Source organism: Penaeus vannamei, chromosome 31 (assembly GCF_042767895.1).
Source record: "Penaeus vannamei isolate JL-2024 chromosome 31, ASM4276789v1, whole genome shotgun sequence".
NCBI classification, from domain to species: Eukaryota; Metazoa; Arthropoda; class Malacostraca; order Decapoda; family Penaeidae; genus Penaeus; species Penaeus vannamei.
In genome coordinates, this window is record NC_091579.1 from 12845777 (window position 1) to 12868276 (window position 22500).

At 40.8% G+C, this 22500-nt stretch overlaps 1 protein-coding gene across 1 annotated transcript in view; it reads left to right on the forward strand.

Annotated features, from left to right (window-relative positions):
• LOC113807023 (NACHT and WD repeat domain-containing protein 2) overlaps positions 1–21220 on the forward strand; it is a 77344-nt gene extending 56124 nt beyond the window's left edge. The window contains exons 18-33 of the mRNA XM_070143893.1: positions 429–601; positions 3386–3605; positions 3860–4072; positions 4487–4602; positions 4877–5074; positions 5447–5645; positions 6417–6550; positions 6872–6983; positions 7650–7756; positions 8349–8495; positions 9688–9826; positions 10355–10516; positions 11059–11262; positions 11693–11892; positions 12244–12433; positions 17884–21220. Coding sequence (XP_069999994.1) covers positions 429–601; positions 3386–3605; positions 3860–4072; positions 4487–4602; positions 4877–5074; positions 5447–5645; positions 6417–6550; positions 6872–6983; positions 7650–7756; positions 8349–8495; positions 9688–9826; positions 10355–10516; positions 11059–11262; positions 11693–11892; positions 12244–12433; positions 17884–18003 — 2634 coding nt within the window. The 3' untranslated portion in view covers positions 18004–21220. The remainder of the gene's footprint in view (positions 1–428; positions 602–3385; positions 3606–3859; positions 4073–4486; positions 4603–4876; positions 5075–5446; positions 5646–6416; positions 6551–6871; positions 6984–7649; positions 7757–8348; positions 8496–9687; positions 9827–10354; positions 10517–11058; positions 11263–11692; positions 11893–12243; positions 12434–17883) is intronic.
• The last annotated feature ends 1280 nt before the right edge of the window (positions 21221–22500 follow it).

Consider the following 22500-nt stretch of genomic DNA (forward strand, 5'->3'; position numbering starts at 1 on the left):
TCGTTCATATCGAATGTTGTGTTTCGATTGTCTGGTGGTATAAAATAGTCCCAGGACAAAGCATATCTAGGGGGTAAATCACGCCATTTTAGGTAAATTAAGGATTTTTGAGGGCGAGATCCTCTTTAGATTATGATAGCGTGAATGCTGATTCATGAATGGATAGCAATGTTTGTATTTCATCGCAGCTTTTTGGATAACGTTAGAATGTAAACATGAGACATGATAAGATTATTGTATTAATTGATTGTTTACCTTATTTTGACATATTGCATAGTTCGGAGTTGTGACAATACTTCAAACTCCTAACCTGAAATAACATTAGTGCCTAAAACCAATCACCCGACCTCATGAAAACCAACAAAACTGAAATAAAATAACCTCATTCAATACACAATCCCCTAATTAAACCCCCTTCCCACCTCCAGTTCGGAGAGTTGCCGTACCACCTGATCCGAGCAAGGAGATTCGAGGACCTCTACAAACACGTGCTCTTCAACTACCAGTGGCTCCATGCTAAACTCAGCTCCTGTCCCTTGCAAGCTGTTCTTTCTGATTTCGAGGACGCCATCGCCCACATCGACGATAGAGATCAGATAAGGTGATGTGATAATGGTCTTGGATAAGATAAAGAGTTCGTTGTGGATAAAGGGAGATGAGGTATGGATATGGGTGTGTTTATCGACAGTGCAAGATGTAGAATTGGCAAACACGAGGCGATATTGGTAAATGGATAAAGAGATGGAATTAATAAATGGATTAATATGTGATTGAAAATATTGAGTGTGCATTACATCTGTTATTCTTCATTTCTTGCACTGCTGAATTATCCATTCTCATTCATATCTCTTGTCTCATTTAGGATAGAATTTAAAAAGATCTTAAACTCACTGAACACAAACATAGGTGTACATAAATTTTCTTTATGTACAGTTAAAAGTAATGATTTTGAATAAAATTAATTAGATGATGGAGTGCATGTTTTAATCTTGGATATGCCGTAAAATATTAGGTTAGATTTAATATACAACTGTATTTAAACTTATTCTTTAGCATGCAGCAATTAAATACGTTAAAATACAATCATAAATTTAACGGGTACAATAATTTAGCGTTAATAGATGTTTAGATTTTGGATTTAATATAAATAACAATCGCCAGAGTGTGACTACAGAGCATTATACTTCAGATTTCAGTAAAGTTCAGGAAATAGTCCAAAGCAGTCTGATCCTAAAGCTATAAATATAGTTTGTGTGTGTATGTGTGTAAAAAATGCATGCATACGTGTAGAACAACTGTTTTATTTTTATTTTTAATCTAAATCCCCTGATATAGAATAATATTTGCACCATTTATGATTAATAATAGAAGACCTTTCTGGCTATTATTTATATACGTAATGTATGTATGTTTTCATTAAGCAAGCACATAATCATAGGCATGCATAATACAAATATTCATACATGTATACATACATATATATTATTTATAATATATATGTATGTATATATACATACATATGTAAATAAATAAATAAATAAATAAATAAATATATATATATATATATATATATATATATATATATATATATATATATATATATGCAATGTATATGTACAAAAATATGAACAAAAAACTAAAATAAACTGATTGTCAACAGCGAGGAAACGAAACGTAGAAAAAGGTAGTGTATAAAAAAGACACATTTGGCCAGCCTGTCTTTGGCCATGTTTATGTACTTTTCCTTTCAATTTCACCTTTTATCCTTGAGCTCTTGTGTTTCAGATGTATATATTAACTCTAATACATTGGCGGTGTTTCTGTGTATATGTGATTGTCATATACACGCACACACTTACACTTTCATACACAGGCACACACATATAAACACTCATTTACTTTCACACATAAGTACATAAACACACATTTACTTTAACACATACACATATCCACACACACGTAAATACGTTTACTTTTACACACACAAACATACTCATTTACATTCACACACATAAACACACTCATTTACTTTCACACACATAAACACACGCATTTACTTTCACACACATGAAACACTTGCACACTCATTTACACTCACACACATAAACACACTCATTTACTTTCACACACATGAAACACTTACACACTCATTTACACTCACACACATGAAACACTTACACACTCATTTACACTCACACACATAAACACACTCATTTACTTTCAGACACATGAAACACTTACACACTCATTTACACTCACACAGATTTTTAACTACGTAAATGTCTTCTTAACTTACTTTCCCATCAATATCATCTCTGCTTCTCTCGCTGACTCACTCTCTTCCTTACCCAGAAGAGCCAACATCTATTCTCTTCTTCCTGTAGAACCACAGAAATGTAAATACAGGCTATAAGAATGTTTTCTTTTGATATTCAAGATTTTGGTACATTCTGGGATATGTTCCTGAATATCAAGAACAAATTTCAGTGTGACGAAATATGCTGGCTTTCCTCTCGTAGTGTTGTTTAATCACTCGAATAGACCATATTTTACCAAGCAACCAAACCATGTCGTTTTACCCTGTCAGCTTAATAAGAAACCACTTTCATGCTTACTTTCTAATAAATCACAAGAAACGTGGTGATTGGTTACTTGTTAAAATCACGATGTTTCAGGTTTAACCCCCCTAATGTACAAGGAGGTCTAACACACCATCTCATTATCTTTAATATTCTTCTTCCCCTCACACTCGCATCAACATTTATCCTCATACGTTACAAGAACGCCTACCCGGATTCATTTGGATTTTCTCTCGACTGCCTGATGGCGAAGGGACCCTTACACTCAAAGTCGTAATAAATACTTATTTCGACTTTTATTTCACCATTATTTCATCTGTGCACGTGTCCTCAACTTTCTCGTATTGAGACCAACACTTATATCTAAGCTCTATTATTTTTTTTAAAGGTTTTATCCTCATATGACTGATATACAGTTTTCTTGTATATTTTTACCTTTTCCAAACATGTTTTAGTGTTAGTTTTATAAATAATTTTTTGAAATATTTTTGACAAATGTCATAATAGTAAAGGTAGTTGGTACAGCCTACTGTTTTGTCTATTGTTAGACTTTGTAGTAAATGTGACAATATAATGCTTGCAATAGCTTATTCGCTCACAAGTCATCAGACACCAGGAAATGAGACTGAAGAAAGGAGAAAATAAAAATCCACATTAATCTCCATAACCCAAGGAACATCCTAATGCTAAGAACCAATACAACGTAGCCATCCTTCTTTGCAAACCTCCCACCACAAAACCTCCCCCACACCGTCAAAACCGAAGGACTAAACTCCCTTTTCTCCCACGACCCCGAACCTCAACAGAGAGCTGATGTTAGTAGCGGACGCCCTAAGGTTAGGTGGCGCCATCCTCTCCCAGTACCCGGACATGTTGGCGCCGCAGCTGATAGGACGTCTCCTGCCCGAAATGGAGACCAATCCCAACGTCAAGAGCCTCCTGCTGCAGTGTGACGCCGAGGGGATCGATCACTGTGGTCTCCTGCCAACGTATCACTGTAGCCACACGCCCGGGGGTCCCCTGAAGGTAAGCCTCCGGGAGTGTTGCTGTGTGTGTGTGTGTGTGTGTGGGGGGGTTATATTTATATTATATTCCGAATACTAATATGAACGGGAGAAAAAACTCTTATGTAATTTATATCCGTGTTCCGTTTTTGTTTAATTTAGAAGTTATTGGCTATACATATTTAAATATTTGTATATAAAGAAATCAGCTTGAGGAAAAACAGTAAATTTTAGAAACGACGAACGTGATCTCGCTTAACCTCTTCGCAACGACAGTACTCCCTAGAAGGCCACCAGTTCGCCGTGTTCGGATTCCGACTGACGAACGACTTACGCTACATCGTCAGCGTTTCGAACAAGTTCATCACGTGGGACCTGTCGACCTCTGACCTGACTCGCGAGGTCATCCCGGGCATTGAAGGCATTATGCAAGATCTCGTGCTTTCTCCAGACAACAAGTACTCCATTGCCCACACTAACAACAGTCAGGTGAGAAATGGATAACAGGATACTGAGAAGGAACGAGAGGCGGAGATTGTGGAAAGGGAAAAACGGAAAGAAACGTTAAAGTAGGAAAGAGAGAAGGAAAACTCTGGAGAAACTACAATCATGTTGATATTTACGGCTGATGCACGAACGTAAATAAATTTGGGATTGAATAATAACAGTAATAAAAGTTTAGGATACTAAGAGTAATGTAGTTTAGGATAAAATCATAACTAATACAATTTAGGATAAAATAACATACAATTTAGGAAAAAAAACTATGCAACTTACATATCAATTATAACACATAGCTGACTCACTCGTACGTAACAAACCGCACACCACATAGATCTTCCTATCCATTCACACAATCAGACTTAGGAAACTCATCCCATCTCTCTACCCATCTTCCGCCAGACGGTTCTCCTCAACATGCTAACCAGTGAGTTCTTCCTTCTCGAGAATCCTATGCCAGGGGAAACTGTCATAGGGTCGCTCCTGTCAGACTCCTGCGCTGTCATCCACGGGGAGAGGTGAGCGTCTGTGTGTGGTCGGCGTTTGGGAGGAAATGAATTTAATAGTAGTTGTTAGAATAGTGTTAAGGATGACATTGAGAATGATAATAAGATGAGCTTAAAATAGCTTAAAGCGAGGAAGTTATGGGAAATGACATCATATTAAGCTATTATAAGGACAAAGACTATAGGACACATCAAAGACACCTAACTCCAGTAAGAATAAACTGGAGAAAAATCCCTTTGAATAATACTTACCGTTTTTTTCCTCACCAACCCACACTCTCTGCAGATCATGGGTCTTATACACGCTCAGAGGAGAGATCAAAGAGCGTGTGACTTCCCCCGTCGACAAACCCATACTGTTCATGGACTTCAAGGGCCCGCAGGACTACTCCATTATCTGCTGGTCAGGTGACTTCGACGACAAGAACCTCCTTATTCATACGGTGGTCGAAGGAAATGCCTTCGAGAACCTAGATTTCCACAGGTATTCCAGTGTCGAGGTTGTGAATGAAGGGGGGATCGAAGAAGTGGTGGATATTTTTGTATTTTTTTTGGTTTATTGCCCCTTATCTTGTATGCATAAAGAGTTTAAAGGTGATAAAGTATTTGGCACAAAGTCTAAAAGAGTTCCAGGTAATAATAATGCGAAGTATTCTTTCTGTAGTTGAACTCAAATAATTATTTCTTATTTCTCTCTGTCTCATTTTTTGTTTATGATAAATAACAGCTGATTCGGCAGTTTTACTTATTTTTCTCATAAACCTGAAGGACCCCCCATAAGAATTACAAGCACATTACGAATAATATCATTTTTTTCAATCCGATAAAAAATGACAAAAAACATCTTTATTACCAGCGTCATGACCTGGACAACCTGCCGCACATACCTGTACTGCTGCGTGCAAGACCATGGCCAGGACGTGTGTGCCTACACCAAGGGCGAAGCGTCTTGGACCCTGGATAGGATTATCGCCCCTAACGACGAGAAACTCCTTATGCTACACCTGACTCACGACCAGAAACACTTAATCGGAACCTTTATGCTGGGTTTTAAGGTTTGTCTTTGGTTGTGTGTTGCTCGTTTAATGATGAAGATTGTGAGTAGAAAGGAATGAGGGGATGAGAACCAGAAAGGAAATTGATGAATGATAAAAATGAAATATGAATAGATAGATGGATTGATAGAAGAGAGAGAGAGAGAGAGAGAGAGAGAGAGAGAGAGAGAGAGAGAGCGAGCGAGAGAGAGAGAGAGAGAGAGAGAGAGAGAGAGAGAGAGAGAAAGAGAGAGCGAGCGAGAGAGAGCGAGAGAGCCAGAGAGCGAGAGAGCGAGAGCGAGAGCGAGAGAGAGAGAGAGAGAGAGAGACTATTAAAGAAAGAAAGAGAGAGAAAAACAAAGAAAGAAAGAATTAAAAAAAGAGATGGAAAATTAAAATCACACTATACACCAATTCCAAAAGAAGTTCACTCACAGGACATCGACTTCTACCTAATTCTAATTAATTTCTTCTCCTGACTTCCCACACCTCACTCCGCACTTTCCATATACCAATCTCTTCTCCCACACCCTACTCCACATTCCACATTTTTCACTCTTCACCATATTTCCCCCTTCCCTTCACCCGTCTTCCCCCTCCTCCTCTTCCGACACCTTACTTCCCCCTCCACCACTTCCGCTCCTTCCCCTCTTCCTCCTCCACTCCAACCTTCCTTCTCCCTCCTCCTCTTCCACTCCAACTTCCCTCCTTCCCCCTCTTCCTCCTCCACTATTACCTCCCCCTTTCTCCCCTCATCCACTCCATCCTCCCTCCTCCCCCCTCCTCCTTCAGGCATGGGAAGTGGAATCAGGCAAAGGCTGGACGCTTAGATTGCCCCACGGAATCAGGAACATCTCCACGCAGCTCCTGAAGTCAAATTCCTGCGTTCTGTCCAAAGGGTACAAGTATGCTGTGGCTGGGGTGAGGTGAGTCCTGAAATTTTCTTGAAGTTGCGAAAGCGAGGGTGAAGTTTGAATTCAGGGAGGGGGCTGAGGTTGGTGTTGATTTCAGCTGGGGACTGAATTCATTTATGAGTGAATTATTATTATTGCTGTTGTCGTTATTATAATAGTTCAGTCCGACCAATTATTATTGTAATTATTATCTTTATTGAAATTATCACTTGCCTGTTATCCATATATTTCCTTTACTCTACATTCCACCTTCTACACCTTAATCAGGCGACCAACCATTTTTAGTGTAGTCCCCCCCATCATTCCGTTTTCTTTCCTCCGTTTTCTTCTTAGGAAAAACCTCTACGTGTGGGAACTCGAGACTCAAGAACTCCTCAAGGTTTTAGACGCTCATTTCGGCCGCATTATGGACATGGTGGCTCTGACGGTCGGCAACTGGAATTCTGTGAGTATTTTGAGGCTGTGAGGGAGTGGTGGAAGGGGAAGCGTTGTGAGGTTAATGAGGGAGTTAAATGGAGGAGTTATCGGTAATGGTATCTGGAGGGAGTTGGTGGAGATATGAGGGAAAGAGAACGGTTTATGAGGGAGTTGGTGGAAGAGTTATTAGGAAAAGAGGATTTATGAGGGTGTGGTGGAATTATAGTGGGAATTCTGTAGAAGGGAATGAGGTGGGACTTTAAGGGATAAATGGTTATTTCAAAGTGAAGAGGAGCTGTGAGATAGAGGAAAGAGTAGTAAGGGGCGAATGGCGGGTTATGAGGGAGCGAGGAACAGTTATGAGGAAGAAGGATAAATTATATGCAATGAGATGGGGAAATGTATGGGAAATCAGAAGTTTATGTGATATGAATGAAGTTGAAGCTATAAATTAGAATGTAGTATAGAAATAAAGCCGAAAAGATAAAATGAGGTCAATTTCTAGATTACTTTTTTTTTGTAAATTCGTAATTTACGCGTATTGTTTATCATCAAAATGATGTGATTACCATAGAGAGGATAAACAAGTCAGGCTTAACTTATCCGTTTTCTCAATATTCCAGTACAAAGAAAACGGGAACACAGTCTGTAAAGTATTTAGGGATGACTATATTAATTCATTGAATACTCGCAGGTGATAACTTCCTCTCTCGATCGGACCGTCAAAGTGTGGAACATCAATAATATCTTCGAACAAGTTCACGTTATCGATCGTCACGAACTGCAAGTTGACGATATCAGGTGTGTGCGTGTGTGTGTGTGTGTGTGTGTGTGTGTGTGTGTGTGTGTGTGTGTGTGTGTGTGTGTGTGTGTGTGTGTGTGTGTGTGTGTGTGTGTGTGTGTGTGTGAGAGAGAGAGAGAGAGAGAGAGAGAGAGAGAGAGAGAGAGAGAGAGAGAGAGAGAGAGAGAGAGAGAGAGAGAGAGAGAGAGAGAGAGATGTATATATATATATATATATATATATATATATATATTTATGTATATGTATATGTCAATATCTATCTATCTATCATCTATCTACCTATCTATCTATCTATCTATCTATCTATCTATATTTAGAGAGAGAGACAGAAAGAGAGAGAGAGAGAGAGAGAGAGAGAGAGAGAGAGAGAGAGAGAGAGAGAGAGAGAGAGAGAGAGAGAGAGAGAGAGAGAGAGAGAGAGGAAAAGAGTATACACAAACATGTATTAACCTATTTTTACATTTGTTTTATAATATATATATATATATATATATATATATATATATATATATATATATATATATATATATATATATGTCGCTCCATGGTCAAACACGAGACAAAAATAGCTAAGTCTCTCCTCTCTCACAGCTTGGCCGTCACTCTACCCCTGGCCGTCACAGTGACCAGGAATTGCGTGGGAATCTGGAATCTCAAGCTGGGCAAGCTGGTGAGCAAGCTGGCCGATTCTCCCCTCGGAGCCATCGTCACTCACGCCAAAATCACCAATAATAGCAGGTCAGGAAGATATTGGAGTCACGTGGTATTTTAGAGCAAGAGAGTTTTTGGAGATGTGGAAAAAATTGTTTTGTGGTTATTTTATGGAATATTTTTTTTGTGTGGATTTTTTTACGGAATATTTTTGTGTGGGACTATTGTATTCTGTTTATATTTTAAGCATTTTTTTTGTGTGGGAATATTTTTTAAAATTTAAAGAAAGCTCTTTTGTGTTTGAGAATCTTGTGTTTTGCTTGTATCTTAAGGATTTTTTTTATGTGTTTCGTTTTTATTTTCAGTGAATATTTGATGTGTGGGAGTATGACGTTTTGTATTTAAATAAAAGAATATTTTTGTGTGTGTATGCGGAGAGATTGTGTGGTAATTAAGAAATACAGATTAGGGGAATATTTAGCAACGCAGTGTATTCATTTTAAGGGATATTTTTGTGTAGGAATACTGCGTGTAACATAGTGTCTTTACTCAAAATAATACTTTTGTATGGAGAGACTGAGTTGTGAACTTATTATGATGAATACCTTTTTGTCAAAGAAATAATGGTTCACAACATTATTTATATTTAGCAGTTCGGTAATTTGCTGTCATTTTTAATCGTGTTTTGAATATTTTAGGCAAGTGATCACTCGTCCAACAGGTAAAGTCTGTTCACTCCCGACCATAATGTTTATTCACAAAGATCGGTGTATCAAATTTCCACCTGTAGACCACTGAAAAAATATGTAGATAGATATAGATAGATATAGAGATAAATAGATATACAGATAGCTAGATATACAGATGATTAGACAGATAGACATAGATAGACACACTGATAGGTAGATAGATATAGATATATAGATAGATAGATATACAAATGAATAGACAGACAGATAGAGATAGACATGCAGATAGATAGATAGATATAGATATCCAGATAGATTGATAGAGATAGTCATACAGATATATAAATAGATATAGATATACAGATTAATAGACAGATAGATAGAGATAGACATACAGATAGATAAATAGATAAAGATATACAGATAGATATACAGGTAGATATAGATATACAGATATATAGATGTACAGATAGATAGATATACAGATAAAGAGATATACAGAGATATAGATATACAGATAGACTGATAGATAGATAGAAAGACAAAAAAATCTATGAGTACATTCCTCATATCACCTTAATCTATCACAGATACATCGTGTCCACGGAATCTGGCAATGTTCTCTTCTGGATGGTTCGCGCTGAAGCCGTGGTGTTCAAGGCAGAACAGAAGAACGTCCATCAGCTGATGCTCCTCGACGACGATACCAAGTGCGTCACCGTCTCGAAGGTAGGACTTGGTCGAGGAGGAGGAGAGAAGTGGAAGGGGATTGGATTTTGTGTGTGAGGGAGTGTTGTGTCTGTTGGTGGGATATATGTGTGAGTAATTAAGAAGGGGTTTGGGTACATACACATGCGCTTATACATCCGTGTTTATATCGATATATTTCTTTCTCTCTTTCTCTTCTCGACCCTACCCCCCCGATCTCCTTTATCTTCCCGCACCTGTCTCCCTCTCTCTCCTTCTCCCGCTTCCTCCAACCTGCCCCTTCCCCTCTCCCTCCTCCTCCATCAACCCCCCCCCCTCTCTCTCTCTCTCTCTCTCTCTCTCTCTCTCTCTCTCTCTCTCTCTCTCTCTCTCTCTCTCTCTCTCTCTCTCTCTCTCTCTCTCTCTCTCTCTCTCTCTCTCTCTCTTTCTCCCTCCTCCTCCACCCCTCTCTCTCCCTCCCACTCATCCTCTACCCCCCTCTCTCTCCCTCTCTCCCTTTCCCCCTTCCCCCTCCTCCCTCTCACCCTTCCCTCTCTCTCCCTTTCCCAGATCTCAGAGGGCCTCGGCGAGCCTTCGTGTTCTCTCGTGACCCGCTCGATACCCGACGGCGCCAAAGTGTACGAGTTCGACTATCCGATTCGGGTTTTCAAGAGCATCGCCGTGACAGCTGATGGCCTGTTCCTCGTCATCCCTTCGATCGACGGGATGAAGGTAAAAGGGTGTTATAAAGAGGGGGGAAAGTTGGATGGTATTCTTTGGTCATTGATGTGTTTTTTTTTTTACTTTCTTTTTGTTATATAATTGTTGGAGTTTGGACTAATTCTGGTTGGAATTTGGACTAATTCTGGTTGGAATTTGGACTAATTCTAATTGGAATTTGGACTAATTATAATTGGAATTTGGACTAATTCTAAGTGGAATTTGGACTAATTGAGATTGATTTATAGAATTTGTAGTCATGTTTTGAAAATGTAAATATGGTCGTATTGATATAGGATTTGATGTTAGGAATGCAAAAAATGAAAAAGTTGTGGTGATATTAGAAATCTAGATATATAAGAATCTGTGATAAAGATTGTGGATGAAAATTTGGTTATCAACGCAGTATACATTGAAGATCGTGTACAATTTAAAATTTTAAACTAGTTACCCATTGAAATGAAATTGTGCATCGAAGAAAACGTGCATCTTTCATGGTCCGACTCAAGTAAAAACACCAATAAAAAATAGTAACATCAATTCCTTACTTACAGGATGCCCTTTTAATATACCATGCAAAAACCGGTACGCTGGTACACAAAATGCCCTTGAAATACCCGAGCTACAAGGACTTCCACATGGTCGTGCCCCTGCCCAATAAGCCGACCCAAGTGGCGCTCATCGACCAAGACAAAGGGAATATTGTTGACATTCGCACCAAAAAGTTTGTGCGGTCGATCGCCAAGTGGGGAGGAAAGGTAATATAAATTTGGTGTTTTTCGCGTGTTTTTTGTGTCTTTTAGTGTTTTGTGTTTATTTTTGTGTTTGTTTTGTGTTTGTTTTTTGTGTTTGTTTGTGTCGTTTCCCCCACTTGTTTGTGGGTCGTTTTGTTGAGATATAATTTAGTAAGTTTTGTTTTTTTCCCTCAATGTTTCGTTTCCTCTTTTTCTCTTTTTTTGTGGATAGGCTTGTTGGGATACGATTTAATAGAAGGCGTAATTCATTTAATAGCTTTTAATATCACTGATATTCGTTCAATTATAACAGTCTTCAGTCTTCTAATAATAATAATTATAATAATAATAACAAACATGATTCGATCACGCCAAACCCCATAACACAAGCAACGCTTTTCAAACCCCTCCCCTTCTTCCTTCTGCCGCGTCCCCTCGCCTGCCCCTCCCACAGGTATCGAAGGACGGGAGATACGGCCTCTACGCCCCAGCCAGAGGAGGACTCGAGCTGCTGGAACTCCGCCACGGCACCTCCGTCAGGACGCTTATCCCGCGCGTGGCTGAGGGCGTGTTCTCCGTCATCTGCCTGTTCACTCGCACGGATGAGTATGTGCTCTATTACCACGGCGGGAGGAAGACCATTCGGGTCTTCAGGTGGGTTTCGCGTTTTTTTTTTTTTTTTTGTGTAGGTGCAGGTATGTTTATATGTATATACGTATGCATATATTATGTATATACATACATACATACATATATATATATATATATATATATATATATATATATATATATATATATGTGTGTGTGTGTGTGTGTGTGTGTGTGTGTGTGTGTGTGTGTGTGTGTGTGTGTGTGTGTATGTATGTATATTTATATATATATATATATATATATATATATATATATATATATATATATATATATATATACATGTGCGTGTATACAATGTACACATGTGCATTCATAAACATCCATGCAAACACCCAACCTCCTCCCTCCCCGCAGACTGACCGACGGCAAGATGATCGCCAACTACCGCGTGCAGGCCGAGCTGACCGCCATCGCCGCGAGCGAGGACGGCAGGACCATCGTCTTGGGCACCGTGGACGGCTGCCTCTCCTCGCTCACCATCGCCGACCCCACGAGGAATGGGATCAAGGAGTACCTGGCCGATCTTCCTTCGAGAAATCCGCAGGTATGGTGGGGAGGTAGTGGGGGTGGGGGTGGGGAGGATAAGGGAGGGGAAGGGGAAGGAGGGAAGAGGGAGGGGAGGGAAGGGGAATAGGAGGAGGGGAGGGGAGGGAGATGTGGGAAATGGAGAGAAGGAAAAAGGGGACATTTTTTCTCAATTAATATATGTATTTTTTTGCTTTATATATTTTTTTTCTTTTAGATGTTCAGGGCATTGGAACTTCCTTTTTATTTTAGGAAGGGAAATATATTTTTGAGGCATTATCGTTCTTATCAGAATCGGAAGCTGTGTTGGTACCGAATTGGATATTAGTCTCTTGTTCCTCTTGATATCCAATGTGAGCTTCTGGTGTTTGTGCTTGACGGAAAATAAGTGTTACCGGCTGACTGCTTGCCACCGCATCTAGATTAGACGAAAACGACTGCACAAAAGCACATGACTGATTCTATTGCAAGTGATAAAGCGTTGATAGGGACTGTATAGGCGAAGGGAGGAAAATTTAACAGATGATTCTAGACGACTTTAAAGAACCAGACTTGGAGGTAATAAATGTGTGTGCGTCAGTCACTGTGCATGACCTTTAACGCTGGTGGTGGTTTGTCAAGAGGCGGCAAGGGTCGTGAAATGAACTGGCATGTCGACTGGAACGTCCGTCAGTCAGAATTAAAACTGTCACGGAAATTCAGATAGGCACGTCGGGAAAATGTCTTTGGAACTAAGATTTATGTCAGTGGCCTGTATTGGACCTCCGAATATGCGATAGAAAGGTTATACGTTATTGGATATTTTGAGAGTAAACTACAAAACTGTTCTTGAAATAATTTATTCTTGTGTCGACAGAATTAATGTAAAATAAATCCGTATCCTTGAGTATTAAAGAGTTAATCCAAATTAATCCTAAGTAATCATAGGTTAATCTTAGGCATAAAAACATCCAAAATGGAATTGTAAGATTACGCAAAGCAATTCAGTTTGTAATGTGAATTACTAACTAAACTATGATTTTATCCGTTTCTCTCTGATCTGTCTTGTGTTATCTCCTTTATATTAGTTGTGGTTATAGTAGTGATTACTAATATTTATGATGGTGGTGGGGAGGAAGATGATGATGGAAATGATAATAAAGATAATGATGATATGATTATGATGTTGACGACGACGACGTCAGGACACATAATGACAAAAGTGATGGTAATGATAATGATAACAATAATGATAATCATAATAATGATACATAATGAAAAAATGAGGATAATAATGATGACAATGATAATGATGGTGATTGTGATGCTGATGATAACAATATATAATGATAATGAAAATAACAAGAAAAAATAATAACGATAATAAAAGTGCTAATGATAACGCTAATAATAATGCTCATAATTCAAGGGTATTTCGAGAGAGAAAAAATCCTAGTTACACTCTTGTTCTCCAGTGTTGCCAGTTCGTTTCCCTCCCCGGGTTCCTCCTGTGTCAGAAAGCATGGGCATCTTCCAGAAAGGTGCAATAAATAACGACATAGAAAATTATACATATAAACTCATTATTGTAAATAATGTGAACATATCATGGTTATTTTTTGAACACCCTGTAGAAATAGTTTTTATGTTTTTTGTGTGATATATGAATTAGAATAGATAAGTATAGTTTTAGGAATTAATGAAATGACGATATTATTACTATTGTGAATAATAATTGGTGATGATTCTGTTTTGTATGATTATCTGTTTTGTTGTGTTTATAAATATATATGTGCATATATATGTATGTATACATTTATATGATCATATATAAATAAATTAGGAATATTATTTTCTTAATACAAAGAACAGAATCGTCTTTTAGTTTTTTTAAGGAAAATAATATATACACACAATTTTTTGTAGTATAGAGAAGATGCCCTAACAACATTGTACATTGCTTAAAATATTCTAACACATCACACTTAACCTAGCAATGTTAGAAGCATCTTGAGAAATACAAATAAGTGATAGTTAAAAGGCAATGTTGATATAAAAATTAAAAACACCAATAACACTCTAGGTAATAAATTTGTACTATAATAATAATAATAATAATAATGATTAAAGAAAAACACGAACATAAACTTCAAAAACCACGTTAATTTTAAGTTAAATAACAAGTCCAGGTGGTCACAGAACTTCCTTTTTTTCTTTCGTTAAATTGGAAAATCACTTTGCTGCAGGATGACACCCACGTGAGTTGCCTAATCCTATTTAACTGTCTACTTAACGATCCTGCACGACCACGTCCCCCCCCCCCACCTCCCCCTGATATGTGTGACGCTTCCTCTAAAGGGTTGGGGTGGAGGGGGGGCGGGAGAAGAAAGAAGGGGGGGGAGGTGAGAGGGATGCAAGAGAGGGGAGGGAGATAGGAAAAGAGGTATGGTATGAGGAAGAAGAGAGGGGGTGAGAGGGAGAGAGAGGGGAGGGGGTGAGATGGAGAGAGAGGGGTGTAGGAGAGGAGAGGGGACGAGAGGGAGAGAGAGAGGGGTTTATGAGAGGGGACGAGAGGGAAAGAGAGGGGTTTGGGAGAAGGGAGGGAACGAGAGGGGAAGAAAGGGGTAAAGGAGATGGGGAAGGGGAAGGTGTAGCAGAGGAGAGTTGACCCGAGAAAAGGGATGGGCATGGGGGAAGGAAGGAAGGTGAGGGCGAGGGCAGGGTAGGGTAGGGGAGGGGAAGGGTTGTTTGTAGGGGGGGTAGAGTAGAGTAGAGTAGAAAAGAGTAGAGTAGAGTAAGTTAGGGTAGGGTAGAGTAGGGTAGGGTAGGGTAGAGTAGGGTAGAGTAGAGTAGGGTAGAATCGAGTAGGTTAGAGTTGAGTAGAGTAGAGTAAAGGAGAGTAAGGTAGGGTAGGGTAGAGTAAGATCAAGTGAGGTAGAGCATGGTAGGGTAGGGTAAAGGGAAGAGGGAGAGAGGTTATGGAAGGGAAAGGTATGGCAAGAGAGGGGAAGGGGCAAGACGGAAGGGAAGATAAGAAGAGGGGAGGGAAAAGGCGAAGAATACATAAAAGACAGCGTAGGAAGGGAAGGGAAGGAGAAGGGAGAGGATTAGTAGAAAAATAGTGTTGGAGAGAGGAAGGGAAGGAAGGGAAAGGAAGAAGAACCGAAGAGGGAAGGAAAGAAGGCGAAAGAGAAGGGGATTAGATTAAAATGTGGGACAGTACGAAAGGAAGGGATGGAAGAGAGAAGAAAGGGAGGGAAAAGGAAGGAAGAGAGGAACAGGGCAAAGAAAATGATCGAGAGAAGAAAGAGGGGGGGGGGGAGGGAATAGAGAGTAAGGGAGTGAATCCACAAGGAAGTGGAGATCAGAAAATACTCAGGGGGAACGAGGAAGGAGTGTGTGACGCCGTCAGGACAACAACCCACTCTAACCAGACCTCGAGCATCAGTCCCTCTCTGCTTGTGTGGCTCTTGATTCTCCCATAACCCTAATGAGTCATTTCGGGTGAGTCCAGAGAGGTCTGGTTCAGGGAAAATCAAGTACGACACATCATAAGCAAAGCAGAAAGGCGTGGGAAAAAAAGTCATTTCAAGAAGGTCCATAGTAGTGTGTCCTTATCCCGTGGGGTCTTTTGGGTTCAAGTTGTTTTCATTTATTCCAGAGGGCAATGAAAAGTACGATTACGGACATTCTTTTTTTTTTGGGGGGGGGGGCACTCTACTTGTGAAGCCGAAATTCCCTTTTCTTGTCCTTCTTCTTAGTGGGTACCTGTTGACCTCACCGTTCCTTCCTCTAATTAAAGTTGACGTTTTTTTTATTTTTTATCCACACTTATTTCCGTTTTAAAAATGTGTGGGTTTTCTACACGTAGACAGAGTTGGTGATAAAGATCTGAGACACGTATTTTTCACTTTTTCCCCCTCACTATGAGATTTTTAAAGATTTTTTCTCAGTATGTAGTGTAAAAATTAAGATTTAACCACACGTAGTTTTTGGTTTAATTTCTTCAGCCTTTTCTTCGTAAATCGTAGAGCTGTTGGAAAGTAAGTAACCTAGAAGTAGTCGTAGAAGTTGACATCTCACGTAAGCGAGAACTAAAATGGCGTACGAGAGCTAGATCGAGTGCGTAGTTGCATACTGGCAGCACTGTACATTGCAGATATACATAGAGAGAAACAAAAGTATCCTTAAACACCAGAATACTTACCGTAGGATTTGTAGGACCTGTAGGACTACGAGGCACTCACTGAAAGGAGATGAGCAGGACGACCTCGGCTCCAGTGGCTCAAAGTGAGACGTGACACATGGGATCGAATCAAGACACTGAAGTTGCACAGAAACATGTTTGGCACTTGTACAGATGTCCTTTTGCAACACTCTTACGGCCGGGTTGTTAAAATTGTGCGAGGCCCAAGCTAAAGCATATTCATATACTTGACATGCATAAATAAAGAAATAAATGCATATTCATCAGTCTAGACATGCCTATCAACCGGACAAAAGATAGTTAAAGGTTTATCTATCAGATATACAGACAAATATGCATTTATTTCTGCGTCTGTATTTATGAAAATTCATTGGGTCGGGCCTCGCACAATTTTAACAAACCGGCCTTAGACTTGAATCACACAGGGATATCCCAAGGTGGTGCACTGTCTCCTCTTCGGGTTTATCTCTGTCTCTTTCTCTTTGAATGTTCTTTTTCCTCCTTCCTTTATTAGAGGACTCGTAACCCTATTGCTTTACAGGGAAAAGGTAAGAGATGACATGTCACGTGATATGCCATGCCATGTGAGTTGTCATGTCATGTTATTCAGTTTGCATTAAATTTCATTCACTTTTTTTGGAGTTGATTTTGGTATGTTTTATAGAGAGTCTTCATCACATGAATGATTTTTTTTATGATCACTTTTTATTTTTTTAATCTTGTAGAATGCTATGACGTTTTTTCTCTCTCTTTTTGACAGTATATAGATACACGTACCAATCCTGTCCTTAAACACGCACACACATTCACTTGCGTATGCACACACACACGCACGCGCGCGCACACACACACACACACACACACACACACACACACACACACACACACACACACACACACACACAAACAAACAAAAGCACACATTCGTATAACCGTGCATCATAATTTCATGTTGTGTAATACTTTATTCATATACAGTAGGCTTCGTTAAATTGTATGATTCTAAAAACATGTCATTGCTCCATTCTTATATTTACAAATGCCGTCGTTACCTCATAATTATTATCATTCATTGTAAAGTCAAGCCATCGATAATGATTCAATGTTACAAAAGTCACACACACCCACACCCACATCTACTACTCTCAAAATACTCAACCTTTTCAGAACTACACCAGCTCACCATACCCCACAATACACCAAACACGCATCCCACATCACCACACACTCCCCAGAAACTCCCCTCCCCCCCCTTCCTTCTAACCCCTCCTCTCCCCCCGCAGAAATACAAGGAAGAGGAGGCGAAGCAGAACATGACCTTCAAGCGCGCAGTCAACATGGTGATGCTGACCAACCGCCTTCAGGGAGACTCCTCTTCCTTCTTCGGAGCGAAAAAGGCCTAGTCTTAAGGCGCCTTTGGAGCTCTCGGGGCAAGGCGAGGGGCTGAGGGTGTCTAAGAGTGGCTGCGGTTGATTGCGAATGGCTGTGGTTGGTTAGGAGTGTCTGTGAATGACTACGAATGGCTTAAAGAGGCCGGGAGAGTCTGAGTGGTTGAGAATATCTTAGAGTGGCCAATAGTGCCTAAGAGTAGCTACGAGCGATTGCGAATGGCTAAAAGAGCGTCTGCGAGTGGCTAGAATGTCTAAGAAAGGCCAAGAGTCTTTTAGAGTGGCCCGGAGTAGCCAAGGGTGGTTAAGAATGTCTGAGAGTGGCCAAGAGTTATGCGAGTGGCCTAAGAGAGCTCTGAGAGTGTCCCGCTTGCCCCAGACCTTATCGGAAACACTAGGTCAATGCCTGAGAGAACGCGAACAACGTTACTTTGACCTTTGACCTTATGTACCTTTGCTCCAGCTTAGCGTGTCAAACGGAATAGTGATGCTACTTCATAGATCTGGTAGAATTACCGTCGCGCACACACTCAGAGACACACACGCACACTGACAACGATGCACATGATCACACGTACATTTACAGATGCACACACGAAACTCAAATACGTACCCAAGGATTACATAAGAAGAGTGCGTAAGTTTCTTTTCTACTTTAACATGTATCTTAGATTCTGAACCTTTTCTTTATTCCCAATATTCCAAAAATATAAACTGATCATGATATATTTAGCAAGAAAATACGATTGCAGTATTGCCTGTAGCGCACAATTAGATTCAGTCTGAGTTTAGTTTATATTTCAGACTTAGACTGAAAAAAGTAGTGCCTTGAGAGAGAAAAAAATTATATATTTTGTATAGGAAGAGCTAACATTAGGAAAAGTTACATGGACAATATAACGCAATATTACGTCTTTACAGTTCGATATTCCTCCATAGGTATAAGTAGAGTAAATAAGATTATATATATAAACCTATATACATATATATTTTCGAAGAGTTTTAACTTAAGACTTGTATTAGTAAACCTCAGATTCGTTTGTGCTTATTCGGCATGAAAACTTTTAAACTTTCTTCTGCTTGTGATAGGGAGTACAGGAAAGTTTGACGTCTCCTCGGCGTCTGTGGAGAAGGTCGTGTCATGGTTAAGAGAGAGAGAGAGAGAGAGGGAGACAGACAGACAGAGAGAGAGAGAGAGAGAGAGAGAGAGAGAGAGAGAGAGAGAGAGAGAGAGAGAGAGAGAGAGAGAGAGAGAGAGAGAGAGAGAGAGAGAGAGAGAGAGTGTGTGTGTGTGTGTGTGTGTGTGTGTGTGTGAGGGAGGGAGGGGAGGTTATTATTATCATTTATCTTTTTTATTGATATTCTTGCCGTAATGATTAATGTTTTGCTTTTTACTACCACTACTTCTGTATTGTTATTTTTTGTTATTATTGATATATTGTTTTTCTTATTATTGTTGTTACTATTACCATTATCATTATTCCATTGTATTTCCATCCGAGAATTCTACGTCTTACCAATTGTTTATTTATTAATTTTAAGGGTGAGGAATGGGAGAAATGCATTTTGCAAAATACCTCTTCTTCCCTTTTTTTCACTTGCGAAACCGACTCTTCGACGGAGGAGGAAATAACCAGGTTGGCAGACCTTGATGACTGTGGTGGAAAGGTTGATAACTGCTGTGGGATATTATGCCGTTGTTTCTGAGTTCGTGTCTGTAGCGTCGAGGGCATGCTAGGGCAAGGGACGGTTCGGTTTAGGTTGTTGCAAGGACGGAGGACTGGTTATAACACGTTGAATGTTGTGGTGTTTGTGGTTTGACGCTGGTTTTGATTGGAGAGGTTGTGATGACTGGCGGCGCAGATGGGGTGGTGTGGGTTGTAGAGAAATGACCGGAACGCGGGCGCGACGACGTGGGGGCTTCGTGTGGGTACTAATAAGACCACGGCGAAGAGATTAGTGTGCAAGACCGGCCTGGACGTCATGTACCGACCCCTCATTCCATGGCGGTTCCGGGTACCCCTCCTCTTCCCTTCCTCCTCTCCCTCTCTTCCTCTTTTCCCTTCCTCCTCCCCCTCTCTTCCTCGCGTCCCTTCCTCGCCTCCCTGTCCCCTCTCCCCCCCTTCTCTTTCCCCACTCCCTGCCCCTTCCCTTTCCCCTCCCACTCCCTTCCTCGCCTCCCTTCTCCCTCTCCCTCCCCCTCCTTTCCTCCTCTCTCTCCCCCCTCTGCCCTCTCCCCAACCCGACTCAACCCATGCAACCTGCATAGCTACCCACAAGCTCACCTGTCTGCCAATGAGGTTTGATAAATACGTAGATAAACGATAATCACAAGGACGACGCTTTTGCCAGATAAAACAGTCACACTTGTTCCTGTAGCACAAAGCCATAATAATTTTCTCTCGATCCTGTAAGCTTATATACACTTGTTACCGGACTACGCTTGTGGCCTTGTTGCACGTGTTAACTCGCTCTTGATTTGCAGTGTACGCGACTTCCTCGGGATAGTCCCCCCGTTGCAGTAACCCATCCGCGGTGGCAAAGCTTTAGCCCGAACTCCAGGATTAGACGAGGACACCACCGGGTCTCTAGCGTCGGGGAAGGTCCGCCCTGATTTGCGTGTGTTAAGAGCCAACCCCCTTATATAACTGGTACTTTCACAACCATGGCGTCAGTATGTGGCCGTGCCTGCTCTTCGCCGTCATCCGGGGGTCTTTGCACGCCAGGCACGGCAGCCGGGGGGCCTCCTGGCGATGCACCCGCCATACTTAAAAAATAAAAGCCTGCAGACTCACTATGCAGGCATTCCTAAGGATCTTGGGCGCCGCGAGAAGGAGCTTTTTGCTTTTGCTCGCCGGTGAATTCTTCGTCTTTATTGTTTGGGAAGAATGGGAGCAAGGGAGGTCGAGGGGTTACTTTGTTGATTATTTTCCCCCTCAACCTTGCCCTCAGTCTTCTCTAGTTCATGCAGAGTGAGAGACAGCATCGCTGGGAGATAGACGAAATTGCCTCAACCTACCATCTCAACCTCCTCCTTTTCCTCTTCGTCCTCTTTTTCTTTCTGCTTTTCTTCTTCCTTCTTCATCTCCTCCTCCTCCGCCACCTTTACCCGTTCCACCACCACAACCACCTCCTTCTTCTACATCTTGTTCTTGTTCTTGCTCTTGTTCTTGTTCTTGTTCTTGTTCTTGTTTTTCTTCTTCTTCTTCTTCTTCTTCTTCCACCACCTCTTCCTCCTTCACCACCACCACCACCTCCACCTCCACCACCACCACCTCCTCCTCTTCCACTTCCTCCTCCACCACCACCACCTCCTCTTCCTCCTCCACCTCCACCACCACCACCACCACCACCACCACTACCACCAACCCCACCACCCCCTCCTCTTCCTCCTCCTCCTCCTCCTCCTTCTCCTCCTCTACCTCCACCTTCACCTTCACCTTCACCTTCACCTTCACCTTCACCACCTTCACCACCTTCACTACCTCCACCTCTACATCCTCCTCATCATCATCATCGTCATCACCACTACCACCTTCACCACCGCTCCTCCTCCACCTCCACCGCCTCCTCCTCTTCCTCCTCCTTCTCCACCACAACCACCACTCTTCACCTCCTCCTCTTCCTCTTCCTCCTCTTTCTCCTTCTTCTCCTCCTTCTCCACCACTCTTCACCTCCTTCTCCTCCCCCTCCTCCTCCTCCTGCTCGTCCTCCTTCTTCTTCTCCTCCTCCTCCTCTTTCTCCTTCTTCTTCTCCCTCTCCTCCTCCTCCTCTTGCTGATACCACTACTCCCCAATCAGCATCCCGTATTCTTACCTTTCCTGTGGAAACCTTTCCGCCATCACACACACACACACACACACACACACACACACACACACACACACACACACACACACACACACACACACACACACACACACACACACACACACACACACACACACACACACACACATACATACACATAAAACGTATTTGCCACTTCGATGTTCCGACTTTCATCTGCTGAACGACGTCGAAAACATTGACTGTGATCTTATGTCTTGCTGTTGGACGTATCCGTCTGTGGTAACTTGATTAGGCTGTAAACAAACTATTATGATGAGATATGATGTTAATAAACTCCTATATTCTTAAGGTCTTTTATTGAAACGTTTCCTCAAAATATTTTTACTCGTGATATATAGGATTTTTTTCACGAATATGGAAGAAAGGAGAGGTAGTTATTATAACAATTTTGATAAATTTATAAATACGTTTCTTGGTAACAGAAATAAATTACTTGTGATATGTAAAAATGAAAAAGATGATACAAGTGAAAAACGATAATATTAGCTAATATTCATGTAAATATTAGACTGACATAAAAAAAATGACATATATTTTTTTTTAAATGTCAGTCTAATATTTTGATAACCCACACATACTGACATTTCCACTATGAAGAGAAAGATATGTAACGTAGAGATTAGAATGAATACTGAGATTAGTCAGTATTCATTCCAACGC